At 48.9% G+C, this 21,758-nt stretch overlaps 1 protein-coding gene across 1 annotated transcript; it reads right to left on the minus strand.

Annotated features, from left to right (window-relative positions):
- Positions 1-7,752: 7,752 nt before the first annotated feature.
- On the minus strand, positions 7,753-19,972 carry LOC125112980 (inter-alpha-trypsin inhibitor heavy chain H5-like). Its single transcript, XM_047755438.1, is given in 8 exon segments — positions 7,753-8,186; positions 11,380-11,433; positions 13,302-13,410; positions 13,413-13,830; positions 16,256-16,562; positions 19,187-19,200; positions 19,202-19,353; positions 19,925-19,972. Coding segments are annotated over 8 exon segments (1,536 nt in total).
- Positions 19,973-21,758: the final 1,786 nt, after the last annotated feature.

A 21,758-nucleotide genomic window follows, 5' to 3' on the forward strand; every position in this document is an offset into this window, starting at 1 on the left:
ATCCCATCCCCCCACTCCTCCCTGAGCACTAGCGCCCTCTGCTCTCCCAGTGATGCTAAAGTTTCCAGCCTGGTGGGGAGCGGCGGGCGTGCAGAAAGTGCCAGGGGCTTATCAGGGTTCATCTGTCTAAGAGCAGGCGCCAGGCTGCCAGCATCCCCCAGACTTAGGTTTCAACCATTTTCTCTGCTTAATACCTCACTGCCCACTCCCCACTACACATAAAAACCCCATTCTTCCTGGAGGCTGGCAGCTGCCGCACTGGACCTCCCCCATGGGTACACCTCAGCTCTGCTGAACTGACAGGGCTGCTCTTCCAGCCTTTCAGCTGAAACCCTAGCCACCCAGGCAGAGGGGTGCCCAGCCCTGGCTTCTAGGAGGGGTGAAGGGCACCCAACCTGACTGCCAGACTGCGTGGTCATCATCGGTCACTGAGGCTCAGCTTCCACCAGCTTGACCTCAGAAGTAGTTAGAATAGGCTTGCCTCTCCTGATCCAGGAGGAGGGCTTGGGAACATTGTGGTCTAAATGTGAAAGTCCTGAGGAGGAAAGGAACTGAGGAGCCAGGTGGGGAAAACAACAGCAACAACAATTCTAGGCATTGACTTAGAACTAGGCTCCGCCCTTTAAAGGGATGGGCAGATGGGCAATGAGATGACTAGAGTAGTGAGGGTCACTTAAGGACCCATCCTGGAGGAATTCAGCTTAAATCATAGCACAGGGCACTCAGGCTTGACTGTGATTTGCCACCTGAATGCAGCAGCAAAAGATCTGCTTTGGATAGTTTTAGTAAGAATTAACCTGGGAGCTAGCTTTTTTTCAAAGAGAGGGATTTCATATTTTATCATGTGCCCAGAAGTGCCCATGACTCCAAAGAGGTAAAACATAAAGATGCTGTGATCTGGTGAAAGCAGTCCATACATGCTCTTCTGCAGACTGGGTTTTAATTCCCCGTCCATTAGACAGCTTCCTATGTTAATACACATCACACAATACACAGCTCCTTTTCAGAGCTGTAAACTGTATCAATGTGTCCTGAGTTATTGTCTTCTGATGGCCCTTCACGGCTTTTTTTTTTTTAATGCTCACACCTGCCACATATGGAGGTTCCCAGGCTAGGGGTCGAATCAGAGCTGCAGTTGCTGGCCTACACCACAGCCACAGCAATGCTGGATCCTTAACCCACTGAGTGAGGGCAGGGATTGAATTTACATCCTTATGGATACTTGTCAGGTTCCTAACCTGCTTATCCATGATATGGGAACTCTGGGCCATTTTTTAGTGTTTATGTGTTTATTTTTATTTTTATCAGAAAGAGGCAAGTCACATCCTGTTCATGAATTTTGAGAATTTATGTGAGCTTATGAAATATATTCATAAAAGCAAAACAAATTAAAAAAACCCAGACATTGCAATCTGTCAAGGTACCTTTTGGCTCCCAAGTGATTGGGGAGTTGCTTTGCCTCCCCCATCAGCTCTTGTTACAGAGTTCTGGGACCAGGTGCCTGGAGCAGAAGCAGCTGGTGTGGTGGACGTGGCAGGCAGATCAGAACGAGGCCATGGGGCACAAGTCTCTTATGGATCTCAGGCCCCGGGGCCAGGGCACCCAGATACAGTGTGCAGATGAAAGGAGGAGCCGGGGAGGGAAGGTGCACCCACGCTGAGTGGAAACCAAGCTGGGGCTTCCAGCAGAACCTCAGCATTTGTCACCTGCTCTGAACGAGGGCAGATCCTCATTCCATTTTGCTTCTCTCAGGTGATCTGTGGTGATGAAAGATGTGCAGAGAGGCTGGACAGGGAGCCAGGAGTGCTTCTCTTTAAGGATTTTACCTTTGGGCCATGGAGACCTCCTGCCCCCATCCTTCTGTTCTCCAGCAGCTGGGAACAGACTCCCTGGCTTGGTCTGTGGACTCTGCTCTCAGTCTGGGTTGTCCCTTTGGTTTCTGACTCTCCACCAGGCTGGCTTATCACCTCTGAAGAAACCAGGGTGTGTCACCCTAGCCAGCACTGAGTGCCTGACAGGGAAAAATGAAAGGTCCTTTGCTTCCACAGCCTCAGCCTGAGTCTCTCTGCCAGGTGTGGCCAGAAGCTCATTAATCATGTCAAGAGCTGCATTGTCTGTGCTGCTCCCAAGCAAGACAAGTGACATTTAAAAGCCACTGGATGGGCATGTGAGCTCTGTCTCTCTCCATTTCTGTGTATTTAGCTGGGTTGGGTCCCCCCTTCTCCTGTAGGCTCTCCTTGCCTGAGCTCCGCAGATACGTTTCCATGTTTTTCAAGCAGAGGGTGACTGGTTTCAGGATGCTGCCAACTGGGAGAATCTTCTTAGGATGTTGCTTCCAAGGAAGAGGGAGAAAGATGAGCTTAGAGCAAGCCTGTGTCTCCAGCCTGCAGAATTTCCTGCCCACTTTGAGCCCAGGCCAGTGGCAAAAAGTAGTCCCAGGTTTCATGAAACAGATGCCACTTTTAGAGAGAAAAGGCAATCCTGCAAGCACCGCAATCAGGGACTTGTAAGAGAGCCCCCTTTGCCAGCCTGCTTCTCCACCCTGGGTTGCTCAGCCCACAGGAACAGGAGGGAGCCTGTGTCAAGGGCCCAGCAATCTCAGCAGCTGCTGCAGAAGCTGCTCCTGTTTTGTCCAGAGCATCCCAGAGTCATGGGAACAGCAGAGTCACTGCATGCAGGCTAGGCCCAGACATCATCTGGGGAGCAGGACAGGCCATCCTGACTCCCTGGGAGTTTAGTTCTTCTCTACAATTTATTGTCCTTTAGAGTGTTTGCATTCCAGTAAGTTCTTATATGAAATACTCCTGGAAGTCTCCCTCTCCATCCTTACCTGTTCTGTGGGAACCAGACCAAACACCAGCATCTCTTCACCCCCCACTGAGAGCAGTATCTTCCTTTTTAACCCACCCACCCATCCCCCACACGGTTTTTTCTGCATCTTTTAAGGGCACAGTATTGTCTGTCTTTCATTTTTTTGTTTTTTGGCTACCCTACAGACTATGGAGTTCTGGGGTCAGGGATCAAATCTAAGCCACAGTTCTGACCTACACTGAAGCTGTGGCAATGCCAGGTCCTTTAGCCCACTGCACGGGAGCCAGGGATCGAACCTGTGTCCTGGCACTTCAGAGACACCACCGATCAGGCTGTGCCACAGCAGGAACTCCTGTCTGTCTTATAATGAATTATATCCACCATGATCTCCAGGGCAGGATTTGGAGGACACCCTATCTCCCCTACATGGTCAGTGCCATCTCTATATTAATTGAGTGAATAAGTGAATTTATTTGTTGTGGAGTATTTTCTCTTCTGGGAAAATCTGCATGAACCATTCAAAATGTTCCCATCTTTCAATGATACACAGATTTTTATCTTATATTTTCATCACCAGACCTCAGGGTGTAACTTAGTTTTCCAAGCCAGGCCAATTAAGAGATTGAAAGGCTAAGAAGCTGCCTCCAAGTCACACAGGAGATCTTTTGGTCTCTAGATGAGTCCTGCAAAACAAATAACACTTCAGGCTGGAGCGAGACCCTCAGACTTGAACTGTTTCTGCCTTTCCCTGGAATGGGTGGTTTCTCCTGTGACATTGCACATGACATTCAGGGGGCCTTCATAACCCTCACAGAGCTCGCCTTATTTCCGTGACAGAAAGATGGAGCGGCTGAGCCAACATGAAGCAGGCAGTGTGCCAGACGGTAGCAGGGCAGTGCACCATCCCCACTCCCGTCTCCACCCAGGCACCTGCAGGGTTCACGGTATTGTCCACCTCGATCCTGTACATCTGGTACAATGTATTCAAAAAGCACACATCCAATGCAATGTATTCAAAAAGCACACTGACATCTATTTACAATGCATTTTGTACTCGTAGTTCAATGAAGTCATGTGACGCCTTGATAAACTTAGGGCCTGTGCTTTTCCTCTTATGTAACCAGAAATTCCTGGAGAGTCATCAGAAACTTGGACTTTCTCTGACACAAGCACAGCTGTTGTTTTGAGAAAATAATACAATTAACAGAGAATTTTCAGGAAGAATTCTCTATCAATAAAAATTGGTGTTGAGTTGCCTTATGAAATGTATGTTGAACACACGCACCCATGCATGTGTGTGCAAGGACACACACACACACACATAACACGCACACACATGTGCATGCACACGCACTTCCAGGTTTATTTGAAACCATCAATATTTAAAAGACGGTGCCTGAACGTCTTCCTTTCCTCCCAGATCCCAAATCCCTGTGATATGAATACAGACACTCTGAAGATGGAAAATTTGCTTTTATTCCTGAGTTTGTGGTGATGGCAGAATGATGAAAAGGAAGTGTCCTCAGCAGTCTACACAGCACCAGATCCTGGAACCACAAAGTGGGTGAGATCACAAGGGGAAGGGGGGAGGGGGGAGACCAGCCTGAACTCAGGGGCTATCCACAGGTTGGTAAGAGGTAAGGCATTCAGCAAACAAGGCTGGTGAAAACTCTTTTTAATCTCCTAAGAGAAGCAAAGGGATCCAACATTTCAGAAAAAGAGGAAGAGGCCCAAACTGTCAAGCCATAGGGCTCAGAGACGCACATCGCTAGAAAGGACATCTGAGATACAGTCTGCTTAACCGGATAAAGACAGAACTGAATTTAATGAGTGAAGCAACTGACCAGGAGGTGAAAAAACAAGGGTTCAAATGCTGACCACTGGCACAAGATGACACCGAAATAAAAGAGAAGGTAGAAGTGGCAGGGGAGTCTGGCCAGGGCAAGAGTTTCAGACTGGAGACTTCTAGGAGGGTCTCTGAAACAAAGAAGGAAGAACCTCTGGGGAATAAAGGTATGGAGAAGCTTGAAAGATAAGAAATCACTGAAGCGGCTGCCTTGAGGGAGTGAGATGAGATGGCATCTGGGGTGGAGCTCAACCCTTATGCCTGGAAGGTCTAGGAGTGAGGATCTATGTATGAGACAGTAAACAAGGGAGCTCCTTCTGCAGTTTTCTCAGCACAGGAGGAGTCGAGTTAATGTGGAGATCGGGGAGGGGGGGGAGTCGGGGGGGTGCATGTTCTAGAAGCTGGAGCAGAACTTAGGATGCCATGCACAGAAACGAAGTGATGCTCTCTTCCATTCCTAGAGCCTGGCTGTGCTGGAGGGTCAGGATGGGTCATCCTCCCGAATGCCCAGCCCCTGCCTCCCAAAATAGTGCACCACTGAGAAGACAGGTGACACACCTAATATGAACGTATAGAGAACGTCTGGTCCCTTTCATTTGGGGAATGTGCCTCTTTAAATTAGGACACCCCTAATGACGACTCATTCAGATGGCTCTCTCAGCTGAGAGAGGGGATTGAGAACCAGGGATGGAGACTTGCAAAGGAGCCCAGCTCTTCAACCCTTAACAACTCATTCACGTCAGTGAGGGGAGTTCTGGTTGTGGCCAGAGGGTTATGAATCTGACTGCAGGGGCTTGGCTTGCTGCAGAGGTGTGGGTTCAATCCTCAGCTGATGTGGTGGGTTAAAGGATCTGGCATTGCCACAGCTATGGCTGGGATTCAGTGCCTGGCCTGGGAGCTTCCATATGCCATGGGTTCAGCAACTAAAATAAATAAATAAATAAATAAAGATAGCAATGATGTAACTTGAAGTGTATCCCTTCCAACACCACCCTCCCTCTCTCTTTTTAGGGCCGAACCCACAGCATGTGGAAGTTCCCAGACCAGAGGTTGAAACTGGAGCTGCAGCTGCTCACCTACACCATAGCTCATGGCAACACCAGATCCTTAACCCAGTGAACGAGGCCAGGGATTGAACCTGCATCCTCATGGATACCAGTCAGGTTCTTTACCACTGAGCCACAACAGGAATTCCCTCAACCTTCCCACTTTAAAAAATGTTTTGTTTTGTTTTTCTCTGAATAGGAGAATAGGTGATAGGCACCTCACTGGAATGCTTTTCTGTGCTCTGAGATCAGGCAGCCGCAAAAGCCGGGTTACCTGGCCCCACTCTGCAGCTCCAAGGCCACATCTAAAACACAGCTCCAGTTCCAGGCACTCACACAGCTGGCAGGTCACGTGGCTCCAGGGACGTCTGCCCAGCTGGGCCCAGGGTTCATGTTAACGGGAAGGTCATGTTAACAGAGCCTGCCCAGGCCCTGGCCAGCTAGGCCCCCGCTCCTCCTCCTCTGAGCTCAGATTTAGGGGAGAAGCTGTCAGCATCCTGGTGCTGCTCATTCTGCTCGCTGCCATGAAAACAGGCAGCTGAGTTGAGTCAAAAGTAACACAGCTGCTGGCCCTGGTCTGGTGGGGTCACAGACTGGAGAGAGACGGAGACTCTGAAACAGGATTGAGCCTCCATCCCACTACCCCAGCTCTGGCTCTGAAGCTCCCGTGGCTGCCAGGCCCACAGAATCACGTGGATGTCCTTCTGCTGTGATAAACAGTTTTCTTCACTCTGATTCGTCTCCCAGTGCTACGTCTGCTTCCATATGGCATGAAAATTCTAGGGTCACCACCCACTGGAAGAAACCTTCCATGAAGCACAAAAGCCTTTATTTGATTTAGTGTCACATCAAAATATCCCACTTCTCTGACCCAAATCTGCCTCTCTCTGCTGTTTGGCTCCAACTCCTCCTGCATCCAGCTGCACCCTGACTGCAGGGAGGACCAGGCTTCCTGACTCTCCATGGTCCCCAAAAGACAAGGCCAAGAAAAAGCTGGGGCAGGGGGGAGGGGGACCCTGAGGCCACCAGCAGCCTCCCTTCCCCTCAATAGTGTGATCGGATTCACAGGCTCCATGGGGGGAAGGGTGGGCATTCCTGACTTTTAATGCCCCCCCGTTACCCCTGATTTCAGCTCTTCCCTGATGGAATCTGATATGTCCACGCTCTGGAACCAAAGTCCCTGGCTCATGCTGACTTCCTGGCCTGGCCTGTTTGGGATGTGGGAGGGCCTCTGAGATCTGGAAGCAGGTCCTCCCTTCCTGCTGTGCACATGAAGCCTGAGCCCCGCAGGTTGGCTCTGTGCAGCCCCTAACTCCCCATTCCAGTTCTGCAAGAGCCTGATTTATCACCTCCTGGGGGACCGTGAGAAAATTAGATCAGAATCAGGACCAAGGCTGGAGATGCAAGTGCAAGATTCATCATTCCACTGGCCGGCTCTGCAGCATCAAGACAGGCCCGTGAAATACACCCATGAGGGCCATCCTGTTTATGAGAAGCACTCAGCTTTCTGGAATAAGTAGGAGCAAAGTCAGGAGGTTTACAAAGCCCAATAGGAAGATACTGTTATCTGGGCTGCAATGTTTCTATTTTGAATCCATTTTTTTTAATGAAAACAAATGTTCAAAGGGCAAGAGATCACAGCAGAAGAAAACTCTCTCCTAAATGACCAAATCATGTTCAACGATTAAATCTATGTGCTATTTGCCTGACCCATATCCTGGGCCTAAGAGGCTCCCCTGAGGTTGGTCACACACCTGGAGAGAACACAGCAGTGCAGGACAGGAGATTCCTAAGCATCAGTGTAAGGCAAAGAGCAGGCTGCCCAAACTCAGACACTTCCACAGAAAAAACAAACCTTCTGGACACCTTCCTTCCACAGAGTCACTTCAGGGTAGGCTGCAAGACAGACAAGCCAGTTGGTACCAGGTAGAGGCTTCTTGCTATTAACTGTGATTTGGTGCCATCATCTGTCTCTATTGAAGATGGGGGAGAGGAGGAGGAGGAGCAGGAAACCCCATTCTTGCATTCATGTCCCACCCTACCCTTTGCTCATGCAGATGGCAGACCTCCTTGCCCACCAGGGGTGGGACACAGGTGGCGGCCACCTGCTAGGAGACCAGACACCAGCAAGTGACAAGAACCACACCATGGGGTCCCGGATGATGCTTCCCTGTCATGCACCCTAGTGTTAAGGCTGCTGGTGTCAGAGACTCCAGGGTGTGCCGGGGTGGAAGGTGGTCTCTGAGTCAAAGGGACGGGCTGCCAGGTAGTCCTTGTACTCCCCATCAATAAGGTTGTCAGCATTGTTCCGGGCAAATCAGCAGTCCACCTGCTCTTCCCTGTTGTAGATTTTCTTCTGCTTCCACACCACTGGGACAGACTCAGACCTCCTTCCCACCCTGTGGGGACTGGAGGATTTGTAGGGTTCTTGCCAAGCCCAGCAGCCTCCTTGGTGAGACTGGCCTCCTGGTTCAGGAACTGACCTGAGAGGAGAAAAGAGGCATCAGGTCTAAGTCAAGTGCAAGCAATGCTGTTGAACCAGTGACCTCAGTTCTGGCACCAGGGACCAGCAGATGCACGTGTGATACCCAGATGAAGGGGATTCATGACATCAGGGTGGTGGGGTGGGAGGGTTAATTGACTGTGGTCCTAGGCTGGATTCTCCCAGAGGCACCCATTCCTTTTCCAGTGTCCAGTTTGTGGAAAGTGAGTATGTGAATGCAGGTCCCCCAAGTTCAAATACAAGTGCTACTTTCACCAGACAGCAGCAAACACAGACCACTGAGCTCTGAGAGGGAAGTGGGGCCCAGAAGGAAAGGGCAGCACTGTCTACCCCCTGTTCCCTCCAAGCCCATGCTCCTCCATTCCCTGGGGGGGCCCCCTCCAACCACTCCCTCCTCCTTGGGGCACCCAAGAGAAGAGACATGGATAAGAACATGTGCTCCTGTTACTGGAGCACCCCAGGCACTCCAGATATTCATGGAGCTAGACAGACATCACCCTTGGGTGACAGTAATGACCAGGCCCTGTTTAGGGCTTGTGACAATTGAAGGACACAGAGTCCATGGGAGGTTGGGTGGTGCAGCCAGCGGTTACTGCAGAAACCTGTCCTCTGTGTCCTGCTGACTTTCCTGCTCTCAGATTTTGGACCACAGATAAGCCCACAAAGCTGGGCTGGCCTGCTCTTGCCCATTCATCTCATCTTTTCCTCTGCAGAAGATGGAGAGTTTTGCCTCTTACTGTTCAGACCAAACAGTTCCCAGGAGTCCACATCAATCTCCCTTCCTCCCAAGACTGGAGACCTGATTTCTCTCTGATTTATACACCAAACACAAACACACTTTACGTGTATATGTATGTATTTGCATTTGTATATGCTGTGGGGTTTGGGCCAGGAGTTCGGTGTTTTCAAGCTACAAGGCAATTAATGTTTTTTTTTTTTTTTTTTTGCCTTTAGGGCTGAATCCACAGCACATGGAGGTTCCCAGGCTAGGGGTCTAATCAGAGCTGCAGCTTCCTGCCTACACCACAGCCACAGCAACGTGGGATCCAAGCCGTGTCTGTGACCTACACCACAGCTCAAGGCAATGCCAGATCCTTAACCCACTAAGTGAAGCCAGGGATCAAACCCACAGCCTCATGGTTCCTAGTCGGATTCATTTCTGCTGTGCCACGATGAGAACTCCCCAGTTAATGTTATTGGTGTATTTGCAGAAAAACCCTTTCTATCCCTAGTATGACTCAAAAGGGCTCTTGCAAAAATCTGGTTGATCTCACTGTGAAGTGCCTCAGGCCCACAGTTAATGTCAACTTTCATAAAGAAATAAAAGATACTGATCTTTTGTAGGATAAAAAGATGGCACACATTAAAAATTAAAATTTTGGAGTTCCCATTGTGGCTCAGTGGGTTATGAACCTGACAGGTATCCATGAATATGAGGGTTTGATCCCTGGCCTCAGTACATGGGTTAAAGATCCCACATTGCTATGGCTATGATGTAGGTTGGCAGCTACAGCTCCAATTCAACCTATAGCATGGGAACTTAACTATGCTGCAGGTGTGGCCCTAATAAGCAGAAAATAAGAAATGAAAAAGATTAAATTCCTGGTCCATATTTCTGGCACTCTTTGGGTATGAATATGACCAAGTGACAGTTGTCTGAACATCCTCGTGCTCACACATTATTTCTACTCAAAGCTGCCAAATCCCTTTACAAGGAAAGCTGATGCTTGCTCCAACACAGAGAGGTGAGGTCTGGAAGTCATTACTCTGTGAAGCTCCCTAGAGGAAAGTGTTCTTGCACTCCAGAAAGCATGTGTGTTCAGAGGAAGGACACACTGCCATCGGAGACTGTGTTTCCTCTTCCTGGAGCTAATCTAGGTTGGTGCTGGCCATCCAAACAGGTCACCCAGCACACAAGCGGGCGGGCCATAAGAAAGACTCGCAGGGCAGATGTGTATATTTTCTTTTTTTTTTTTTTTTGATCTTTTTTCTATTTCTTGGGCTGCTCCCACGGCATATGGAGATTCCCAGGCTAGGGGTCCAATTGGAGCTGTAGCCACCGGCCTACACCAGAGCCACAGCAATGCGGGATCCAAGCCGCGTCTGCAACCTACACCACAGCTCACGGCAACGCCGGATCATTAACCCACTGAGCAAGGGCAGGGACCGAACCCGCAACCTCATGGTTCCTAGTCGGATTCGTTAACCACTGCGCCCCGACGGGAACTCCAGATGAGTATATTTTCAGAATAAAAGCCAGCCCTTGCACTGCTACTCTGTCCAGATTTTTATTATAATCCCAGGAACTGGACCAAGTGCAAGTCTATAGTATTGTTTCTGCTCTTTCCTTCAAAAGCCAAGGATTAAGCAAATAATAAAACAATAATTAAAAACCAAGCAACCCTATGTTTCACATATATGAAACACCAGAAGCTGAAAGCATGCATACTTCAGATCTCTAAAATAAATGTCTTTTGGACTCAATCGTGATGAACATGGGCCTCTGTCCACCCATGCTTCCATCAGAGGTCCTGCCAGCATTTATGTAATGGTTTGATGATTACCCTGGATCTGAGACTGTCTGGTGCTGACGGCTTGTGCTGAATGAAAATGGGCCTTCAATGGAATTAGAGACTCTCATATTGAGTGAAGTAAGTCAGAAAGAGAAAGACAAATACCATATGATATCACTTATATCTGGAATCTAATATACGGCACAGATGAACCTTTCCACAGAAAAGAAATTCATGGACTTGGAAAACAGACTTGTGGTTGCCAAGGGGGATGGGGAAGGAGTGGGAGAAACTGGGAATTTGAGGTTAATAGATGCAAACTATTGCTTTTGGAATGGAAAAGCAATGAGATCCTGCTGTGTAGCACTGGGAACTATGTCTGATCACTTGTGATGGAGCATGACACTGTAAGAAAAATGAATGCATACATGTATGTGTGACTGGGTCACCTTGCTGTGCAGTAGAAAATTGACAGAACACTGTAAATTAGCTATAATGGAAAAAATTATTTAAAAAATCATCATTAAAAAAGAAAAAGAAAACAGGCCTTGACATCTCATTCAATGAGCTGAGGTCCTAACTAGCTTCAGGGGATTCCTGGAGTCTGCTTCACAAACATGTGCACTCTCAAATCATATACCCACACATTCTTTCTTTTACCTGATGTTTTGGAGATTTTAATTCTTGGGCTGTTTGGTTTCTTGAGAGCAGGTCCTAGAGAGGAAGAAAGAGAACCACCACTGTTACTAATTGTGGAGGAGGAAGTAAGAGGTACCAAGGGCTGAGGTGAGTCAAATACAGCTTTCGGATACATTTGTGATGATTTTAAAACCTCTGTTTTCAAGGAGGAGCTCAGCCTCACAACACAAAGTGAAGATGTAGCAGGAGGAGGCTTATATCATTGAAACATAGTTACAGTGGTGAATTTTGTGTTAGACTGTTTTTTGCAAAACAGCACTTTAAACCCTCCCAAATATAGACAAATGTAAAAGAAACAGAGTGATAATCCAGTTCTCTAGCCATGTGCATAATTCATAAAGGAGCAGGCAAAAATAAACATCCAATTAAAGAATAACACGAAAGGAAATTACGTTCTGCCAGTAAAATGAATATCTTCTTTCAAATTGTCTGTTTTAACAAGTTTATGCTCCTGTTCACTGATGTGGTTTCCTGGAAAATTAAGATCACAGTATCTCAAGGTTTTTAAGGCCCTCTTCTCTGCCTGGTCCCTGGCCAGCAGGACAAGGAAAGAATTAGGTGGACCATGAGAGAGGTACATCTCAGTTTTGACAGCTGCTCTGAGGAGCCTTAAACTGTCACAGACACTTGAAAAAACCCTACAATTAAAATTTTTTAAATATCAGACCTTTAAAAAAAGGGGAGGTTGTTCTAAATACTTAACTGACACTTCAGGGAAATCCCCTCCCCCTCTCATCCCTCCCTTTTTCTTTCTTTTTTTTTTTTGGTCTTTTTTTAGGGCCACACCTATAGCATATGAAAGTTCTCAGACTAGGGGTCAAATTGGAGCTGAAGCTGAGGTCTACACCACAGCTACGGCAACATGGGATCAGAGCCACATCCTCGACCTATGCTGTAGCTTGTAGAATCGCCGGATCCTTAACCCACTGGGTGAGGTCAGGGATCAAACCTGAATCCACAAGGATATTAGTAGGTTTCTAACAAACTGAGCCACAGCGGGAACCTCCAGGAAACCCTACTCTAATGACTCTTCTGGGCCATCAATTGGTTGTGCCTCATCTGTGTTCTTGGCCCCCTGGGTCTCCTGTCATTTGAATTTGCTTTTCCCTGATGCTGAGACAAACCCCACTCTTTCTAAAAAGGCAACATGTCATGTCCCACCTCTACATCACAGTCTGACCTTTTCAGTACATTTCTAGTTCCTCACTCTTCATGGCGTTCCTCATTGTCTATGGAACATAAAATCAAACATACACATAAAATGACAGAACTCTGAAATACTTGAAAACATAGAAAGGTAGTTAAAAATGAGTATTTGTTCACTTGTCTATTCATCCCCATGCCTCCAATAATGCCTGGCTCATGGCAGACACTTCATATTGATGATGCATCAATAGACTGACGTCACCTTTTCTAATGTCTCTACAGAGATCCATCGTTTATATCAATACCAACACAGAACATAAGCTCCAACCAGTCTCTGAAAGCTAGGATCTGCTGGTAGAACACGGTGTATAAAAATTATTATTATTATTATTACTATTATTATTATTTTAGGGTCACACTTGAGGCATATGGAGGTTCCTAGGCTAGGGGTCAAATTGGAGCTGGAGCTAAGGCCTACACCACAGCCACAGAAACACGAGATCCAAGGTACATCTGTAACCTATACCATACCCACAGCAACGCTGGATCACCAACCTACTGAGTGAGGCCAGGGATCGAACTTGGCATGGATGCTAGTCAGGTTTGTTACTGCTGAGCCATGATGGGAACTCTCAAGTTTATAAGTTATAATACAATAAAATAAAACAGGTGACCCTGACCTGAAAAGGAGCCAGAGTGGCTGTGTGGGCCCCTACCCCCTGCTACTGTGCCGTTACCTGGCTGCAGGTGGTCACCCCACAGGCTCTGCATCACTGGTTTGGGCCCCGTGGCTGTTGACATGCCGGCCAGGCCGTAGGTGGCCTCCGAGGTGTGTTCTATGGTGCCAGCCTCAGGTTCATTAAGGTGAACAGTGTGAGGAAGCGCCGGGCCACTGCCAGGGCCTGTGCCTTCCACCTCAGCGGGTCCCTCTCCTGTTCGTGGTCACTCTGCAGCCAGGAGCTCTGGTTGGGGTCCTCCTGGCTGCCACCTTTGGGCCCAGGGCCCCTGGGGACATCACTCCCCACCCACCAGGGCTCCACAGGGACATCCTTCTTGAGGATGACAAACTTCTTATTGTTGCTGGCTGTGATCTCCACGTTCAACCGGTCCTTCGCCCTGTCCACCAGCTTTCCCGCCACAATGATATCTGAGCCTTTGAAGTAATTGGGGAACAACATGGTCCTGGTGACCTGTTCCACCACGTTGGGCAGATAATCCATGCAGATGTCCAAGAGGAGATGGGTCCTGATCTTGTTGTAGAACCTGGAGAGGAGGAAGCAGGAGGGGGTCAGGCCTGCCCACTGCAGGCAGCACAGCCCCAGAGGAAGCCTAGGGCCGTCAGGGCAGGTCTGATCTCAGAGGCAACCACGTCCAACTTTCTAGCCAGCGTACATTTGTTTTTCTTCTCTTTTTTTTTCTTTTTCTTTTCTTTTCTTTTAATTTCTTTTTAGGGCTGCACCTACAGCACATGGAAGTTCCCAGACTATGGGTTGAATCAGAGCTGTAGCTGCTGGCCTACACCACAGCCACAGCAACAAGGGATCTGAACCATGTCTATGACCTACACCCCAACTCATGGCAATGCCAGATCCTTAACCCACTGAGCGAGGCCAGGGATTGAACCCGCGTCCTCATGGATGCTAGTCAGGTTTGTTACTGCTGAGTCATGATGGGAACTCCCAGCAGACCATTTCTGACAGTAGGCTGTGCAGTAGTGGCTTGAAAAGCACTGCTGACGGGGAACTCACTGTCTCTCAAGTTTCCCCACCTCTCATCAGTGGCTCTGGGGAAGAGGAGGAATCTTCTTGCCATGAATCACAATCTTCCTTCCTGCAATTTCCACCCACTGGTCTCACTTTTGCTCCTGGAGCAGCCCAGCATGAAGGCATATAATCCATTCAGCACTTAGATGCTTGAAAACACTGGTGTTTAGAAGTTTCCAGACACTGCTGTGTGGTCCTGACAGTCTTCTTTCACAGAGCCTGCTAACTATCCCCCATATGATACAACTTCAAGAACCGCTAACCCCTCCCGCTCTTTGTTCCCAGAGCCTCTTAAAATGTTTTTCTTAGAACCAAAAACACCTTCCAGACAGGCTCTAAGTGGCCTGTTATACTTGACTAGTCTGACCCTGACACTGACACTGTGCTTTTGGCCATAGGGCATCTGCTTATTTTAGCTTTTCTCCTAGTTACGTCACATGGAGAGAGTTACAGTCTCTTCCGAAGATCTGGAGGGCATAGGCTGTGGAGTTAGACTTCGATCTCAACCCCTTACTTACTGTGTGTCTTAGACATGGGACTTGACCTCTCTGAACTTCAGTTTCTTCCTCTATAACACTGTCCAGTTGAACCAACGCTCCCCATCTTTCACGATAATTGAGTTTTCATCAGGCACAGGCCCATCTAACACATAGGACACCTTCCAGCCTCCACTGTGGCCAATAATGAGAAGCGATGCAACAGCTGTGATGCTTGTGTAAATTAACGTGGCATGCTTCCTTTTCTTTTTCTTTCCCTCTTTTGGGGCTGGACCACTGAAGTGATGGTGACCTGATGGTGACCTAATTTCAGCCTTGCAGAGAGTGGTGAGCCCCAAGGGGTGCAGGGCAATAAACAGGAAGGAACCTGAGACTCTGAATGGTGTCATGGGGCAGAAGAGGGCCTGTCCAGACCACACAGGGAGAGTCACCTGCGTGGCCCCTGGGCCTTTGCCCTCATGCACCTGCTCCCAGGACTCGAGTGAGGGTCCCCAGAGAGAACAGCTGCAGATGTGCCTGGCTCCTGTAAGTTCCCTGTGAACGGTGGGTCCTGACAGTGTGTCTGTGATACAGCAGTGGGTGGACACAGTGGATCTGTGTCCAGGTCACTGCTTTGTCTATGAACACAGTATTTGAAAATGAAGGAAGCAAATTTGTGTTTCTATTTAAATCTTTGACAAAAACCAAAACGTAAAAACAAATAACAAACAAACAAACAAAAAAGGAGTTCCCATCGTGGCTCAGTGGTTAATGAATCCAACTAAGAACCATGAGGTCGTGGGTTTGATCCCTGGCCTCACTCAGTGGGTTAAGGTCCTGGCGTTGCCATGAGCTGTGGTGCAGGTCGCAGATACAGGTCATATCCCAAGTTGCTGTGGCTGTGGTGTAGGCCTGATTCGACCCCTAGCCTGGGAACCTCCATATGCCATGGGTGTTGCCCCAGAAAAGACAAAAAGACAAAAAAAAATCTTTGCCAAAAATGGTGGAGGAAAATTGTGAGTAGTTTCTGACCAAGGACGAATCAGATCTGCACACCTGCCCTGGAGACTTCCAGTTAGGGTCATGGGGTTTCTCTCTTTTCTTATTGGCTGCATCGGGTTAAGAATGCAGGCATTGTCACTGCTTTCAATCCCCCAGCCCAGGAACTTCTACTTGTTAAGGATGCAGTCAAAACAAAAAAAAAAATTCCTGCATCATACCACAGCCCTCATTTTATAGGTGGGGAGACCGAGGCACAGATGATCTTAAAGCCTCAAGTCACAGGACAGGAACTGATACGAACCCAAACCTGCCTCATTTCAGGACCCACTGTGACATCTCCTGCGGAGGGAGTGGTGATCAGACGCGGGTTCAGGTGCATCAGGGCCTCCTCCTGTCCCAGCCTCCCGCTGAGTCCCACCCTCCCTGTGTGAGGGGACCCGGGTGGATCTGATGAGCTGGGCACTGGCATCCTCATCCTCATGGACGCACCACGTGAACCGGCAGTTCTCCAGGGACAGCTCCTCCAGCAGCCTGAAGTCCACGTCATCCCTGATGCCCACAGTGAAGATGCAGACGCGGCCCCTGGTGGCCTCTCGGGTGTTGTCCAGGACCTCGAGGGTGTGGGTCTCATTCACAGTGGGCTTCCCATCTGTCAGGAAGATGGCCAGGGACACGATGCAATCCTCAAAGCTGTGGTGGGCCACATAGTCATTGAGCAGTATGATGTCCCTCTGCAGGGCCCTGTTGATGTCTGTGCCTGTGGGACATGAAACAGCACACTTAAGCCTCCTTTACCTGGTCACACTGTCATGGCTCCCTCATGGGTATCTGCAGGAGAGACCTGTGCACTCTGCTGTGAGGCCAGGTCCATGGCCTGCCTAGGATCCTGACCTGACCGGTGTCTGCTGGATGAACAGGAAAGGCACCAAGCTCTACCACCCTCACCCAGGCATCTCGTGGCACCTAGGTGTAGAAGCCTGCCCTCCCTTAGCCTCAAGAGTTTCTACATCCTTCTCAGAGAAGGGCTTGGAAAGGGACAGAAGGGTGTTGGGTGGAAGGATCTGGAGGAAGAGGGCATCACAGAGGGAGGATTTCCCAGCGTGGCTCAGCTGTAGCAAACAGGACTAGTATCCATGAGGATGCAGGTTCCATCCCTGGAGGGTTAAGGATCCAGCATTGCCATGAGCTGTGGAGCAGGTTGCAGACACGGCTCAGATCCCTAGTGGCTGTGGCTGTGGTGTAGGCAGGCAGCTGTAGCTCCAAGTCTATCCCTAGCTTGGAAACTTCCATATGCTGTAGGTATGGCCCTAAAAAGACAAGAAAGAATGGGGGGTGGGAAAGAAAGAAAGAAAGAAAGAAAGAAAGAAAGAAAGAAAGAAAGAAAGAAAGAAAGGAAGGAAGGAAGGAAGGAAGGAAGGAAGGAAGGAAGGATGGAAGGAAGGAAGGAAGGAAGGAAGGAAGGAAGGAAAGGAAAGGAAGAAAGGAAGAAAGAAGGAAGAGAAAGAAAGGGAAGTTCCCTTTGTGGTTCAGCAGTTAAAGAACTCGACTAGGATCCATAAGGATGTGGGTTCAATTCCTTCGATGCTAAAGTTCTCACTCCACTTTAAAGTCACGCAGAGCCCAGGCAAAGGTGGTACTCAGCTTTTCTAACACTGGACACCAAAGCACAGCAGGGCTTGGCACTCAGCCTCTGCTACACTGTGGCATCTCCTGCACACTTAGCAATGTTCAGGTCCTATCCCTAGGGAGAGTGCCACAGAGTCACCACAACCATCTCACTGAGAGCTCTCCCCCGACTGGAGTCATCACAGGACCCCAGTGCACCAGCTGTAGGGGCCACTTGAGTAAAGATGGCCATAGCTGATGCTTACAGAATTTGCTTAAGTCAATGGCCATTCTAAGCACTTGAAATGCTTTGGCACCTTTCACCCTAATAACAGGTCCTTCATGACCCTCATCTTACAGATGAAGGAATTGAGGCACAGAGAGGTTAAATGACTCAGTTAGTGGAGCTGGATTCAAATCAAGACTGTCTGCCTTCAGAATCTCTACTCATCTCCTGAGGTGACACTTCCCTGAGGGGAACAGATTAATTTTCTGTTCACCATCAGAGGCTAGGGCAGTGAATTCCCAAGACAAAATAAAAGGAGCCAGTAAGGTTTCCAAAGTTTAGATTCCAAAAGTATGTCATGCACAATGACTGTTTTCTGAAGCTTTATTCCTCCCCAATACCCAGAGTATTCTAATGGTAAGCAGTGCCATTAATATCAGTTCTACTTAATGCATATTTGAGTACACACTGCCTGTCAGGAGCTACACCCAGAACCAGGAGCGTGAAAGATTAAAGAGTGTCTTCCCTTGACTGGACTGTCTTGTCAAGGTCCCATCCTTGATCATCATGATAACACTCAATCTAATCTCTTATTTCTCCTCTCACCCAGTAAAACAATCCTAGGTCACACTGCTGTGCCAACTACTAGGAAATCCTATGGTAAATCAAAATCCCATCACAACAAAATCAAGTTCCATCAAAGTTCATTTGGGGAACCAGAGCTCAGTCTTGGACGGGAACAAGCAAATATACGAGAAATGGCAGGTGGAAGAAGACAGAGCTGGATGTCTTCTGTTTCCAGGTAGCCAAAGCAGAACTACCTGAGATGCCCAAGGGATGGCGCCTCTACCAGGGGCCTCAAAGAGAGATGGCAGGGGTCAGGTTCAGGTCCAATAAACGCTCCAATACTGGAGCACCTGTCCTGGCCCCCATCCTAGTGACAACAGCAAGGGTCAGACCCAGGTCCTGGGCTGAAGGAGCTTATATTGAGCACGGCTGGGTAGCACACGGCTCTGACTCTCCAGATGTCCTAAAGGTCTTGACGGCCTTTTCCATCATCCACGTTTGTACCCAGGCAGCACCCTAGTCCAGGGTGCCAAGACTTTGAGCCCTTTGTACCCATAGCATCTCCCAGGCCATTTGGGGTCCCACTCTGCTCAGGCTTCCCTAGTTCCTCCCAGAGGACCCACGGCTGATCACACCTCCAACCTCGGCTGCCTAAGGAGTCAGATTCAAACACACAAAACACTGAGTCATCCACTCGGCTTTCATGCCCCATCCCCAGGAACAAGGGACAAAAACAGCTTCTTTGTTTGGGATCCATAAGATAAACCAGGAAAGTCTCCAAAACCTATCGGTGTTCCCCCAAACCTACCTGACCATCTTACTTCGGGGCCTGGAAGAGCAGAAACAGAAGCTTCTGGAAAAAGCCCTCTGCTGTTATCTCCTTTCTTGTGACCAGCATCAGATTTCCAATCCTCATCTCTGGGCAGAAAATTAGCTACTCACGTATCCACACAGCTTTTGGGCCAAGCAGGGCGGCCACTCACCTCCAGAGGGTGATGTGGTGAATGTGGACCTTGCTGTCTTTGACGTTGTTGGGAGTGACAGACACCAAATGGTCCTTCCACATTTTGATATGGTTGGAAAATCCAATTATATTGAAATGATCCTGGGGTCTGAGGTCATTCAGGATCGTGAAAAGGGCATCCTTGGTCTAGGCAAACACAAAGGCAAAACCAGTCACATCTGCTGCATTTGCCCGCACGTGCCCTGGCTTGGAGACACCAGGAACATTCCCATGGCCAGTTAAGTACCTGCTACATATAGGGACTTGGATAAACATCAAAAACCTCTGTCACCCAGCTGGAAAAAAATGGCATTAATTTGCTCCAATTTTATGCAAGACACGAATGGCATTTCAGATGTGAAATGTCACATCTGCTGGAACCACAGTGCATCGGCCTCTGAACCTCCTCCACCATCTATTCCCTTGTTCTGGAATATTCTTCCCCACTGCCTTGTGCCCACGTTTCACCCGATAAACCCCTAGATAGTCTTGAAAACCCAGCTATCATGCTATATTTTCCACTGGAAACATTCCTGACTCCTCCAAAGAGCAGATCTTCTCTCCTGGAGGCCAACACCATCCTCTACGTGCTCCTAAGGGAACGTGCCAACTGCCATCATGACTACGGTCTGCTTTGTGCCTTTTTCTCTTGCTCTAGGACAAGCGCTTTGGAGGCAGGCTGCATCTCTTATGGTCCATAGCTGAGTCCTGGGCTTACTCCCCACTTCTCTGTCTTCTTGAGCCAGTACACTGCTCTCTCCCTCATGGTGCCAATGGAGAGAAAGCAATTATGTATTTGTGTGTTTACTTGTTGGTCCGACTCCAGTCCATGCCTCTGGGCCAGAAGATTTTTCTGTTCCATCACTTTGATGGCACACCCAGCTATGCCTGGCCATGGCAGATTCTTGAACACATGTTTCCTGAATAAATGAAATGGGAAAAAAACTGTCCCTCTGTGACTAGACTCCTCTGAACAGCTGTTCCTATGCTCCTTCCCCACCCTCACAACATGACAGCTGACACCCTGGGGGCTGTCAGTAAAGATCTATTGAATGAGGAAGTGGGGTTGGGGGTATTCTATAGAGTGAATTGAAAGGATGCAAGTGAGACACGACCCCCATCCCTGAGAAGTGAAGACAGAGAACACTGAAGGGTGTGTGTGCAGGAAACACAGAGCCAACTGATGGATGGCATCAGCATGAAAATAAATAGAACCACTCACTACAATACACAGATGTGGGTGGAGGGCCCTGAGTGCTGATGCTGGCATTTGCCAGGAAGCTGGCTCCAGCCTGGCCCCCACCCCTCCTTCCACTCAGAGCCAGCACCACCCCAGCATGAGCACCACCTCAGTGTGAGCAAGGATGGCTTAGCATCATTCTCAGTCTGGAGTCTAGACTTCTGGAAAGTCTGAAGGTCCACACCTGGGAAGGGCCCAACAGGAACACAACAAGCAGGCACTTGGAGCTGTTCCCGCCAGTGGAGCTCAGGCACCCAGGGTGTGGGCTGGGACACGGGGCCACTCAGAAGCCTTCTAGGATCCTAAAATGGTGTGCCACAGCCCTCCACAGGGACTGGCCTGGCTCCTCTGCTGATATTTTCCCATTGGGATGGATGCTCTGCTCTGGGAATAGTTGTTCAGGTTCCCCCCTTCGTCCCCTGAGCTCAGCAGCAACAGGTTTCTTATGACTGTGTGAGGCCGCAGCTGTAACTTATCTTCACATGCACTGGGGACAGCAGATCCGTGGGCTCCTAGTGGCCCCTTTCCTGTTTACTTATGACCTCTGGATGGTCCCCAGGTCCTCCTCCCAAGGGGTCCGGGCAGAAGCCACCACCGTTAACCCTTTCTGAGCTCTGGCCCTCTCCTTAAATCAGCACATGGCCTTGGTATCTCTGAGTTCTGGAGAAGGTTTGGGCAGGAGGAAGGCCAGTGTCCAGAGAGAAGAGTGACTTCGAGGGGCTGAAGTTGCTATTTCTGCACCTGTGTTTATATGCTGAAGATGAACAGAAACTGGGTTGGATTTTGCCCAAGAGCATGGCCTGGAGAACAGTGTAAGCACATTCTAGAAATCAGATGCAGCCCCAGAAAGGCAGAGAATGTATATTCAAGCTGGTCTGAAGGCTGAAACTACACTGAAGGCATTGCTTGGTTGGATCCATCCCCTGGGGATCCCAGGAGGGCATCTGGCAAACACTGGTCCCTACACATAACCCAAAGGACTCCTTGTGACATTCAAGGTTGTTTGGTCTGAAGGAAGATACGAAAGTTACACAAGCACTGTGAACAGAGGAAAATGAGATATACATACACATATATACGTATACATATACACACACACACATATTTTTTAATCTTTTTAGGGTCGTATCTGAGGCATATGGCAGTTCCCAGGCTAGGGGTCAATTTGGAGCTGCAGGTGCCAGCCTATACCACAGCCACAGCAATGAGGGATCTGAGCTATGTCTGTGGCCTACACTGCAGCTCAAGGTAACACCAGATCCTTAGCCCACCGAGTGAGGCCAGAGATTGAACCTGCGTCCTCATGGATACT

This window comes from Phacochoerus africanus, chromosome 12, assembly GCF_016906955.1.
Source record: "Phacochoerus africanus isolate WHEZ1 chromosome 12, ROS_Pafr_v1, whole genome shotgun sequence".
Classification (NCBI taxonomy): domain Eukaryota; kingdom Metazoa; phylum Chordata; class Mammalia; order Artiodactyla; family Suidae; genus Phacochoerus; species Phacochoerus africanus.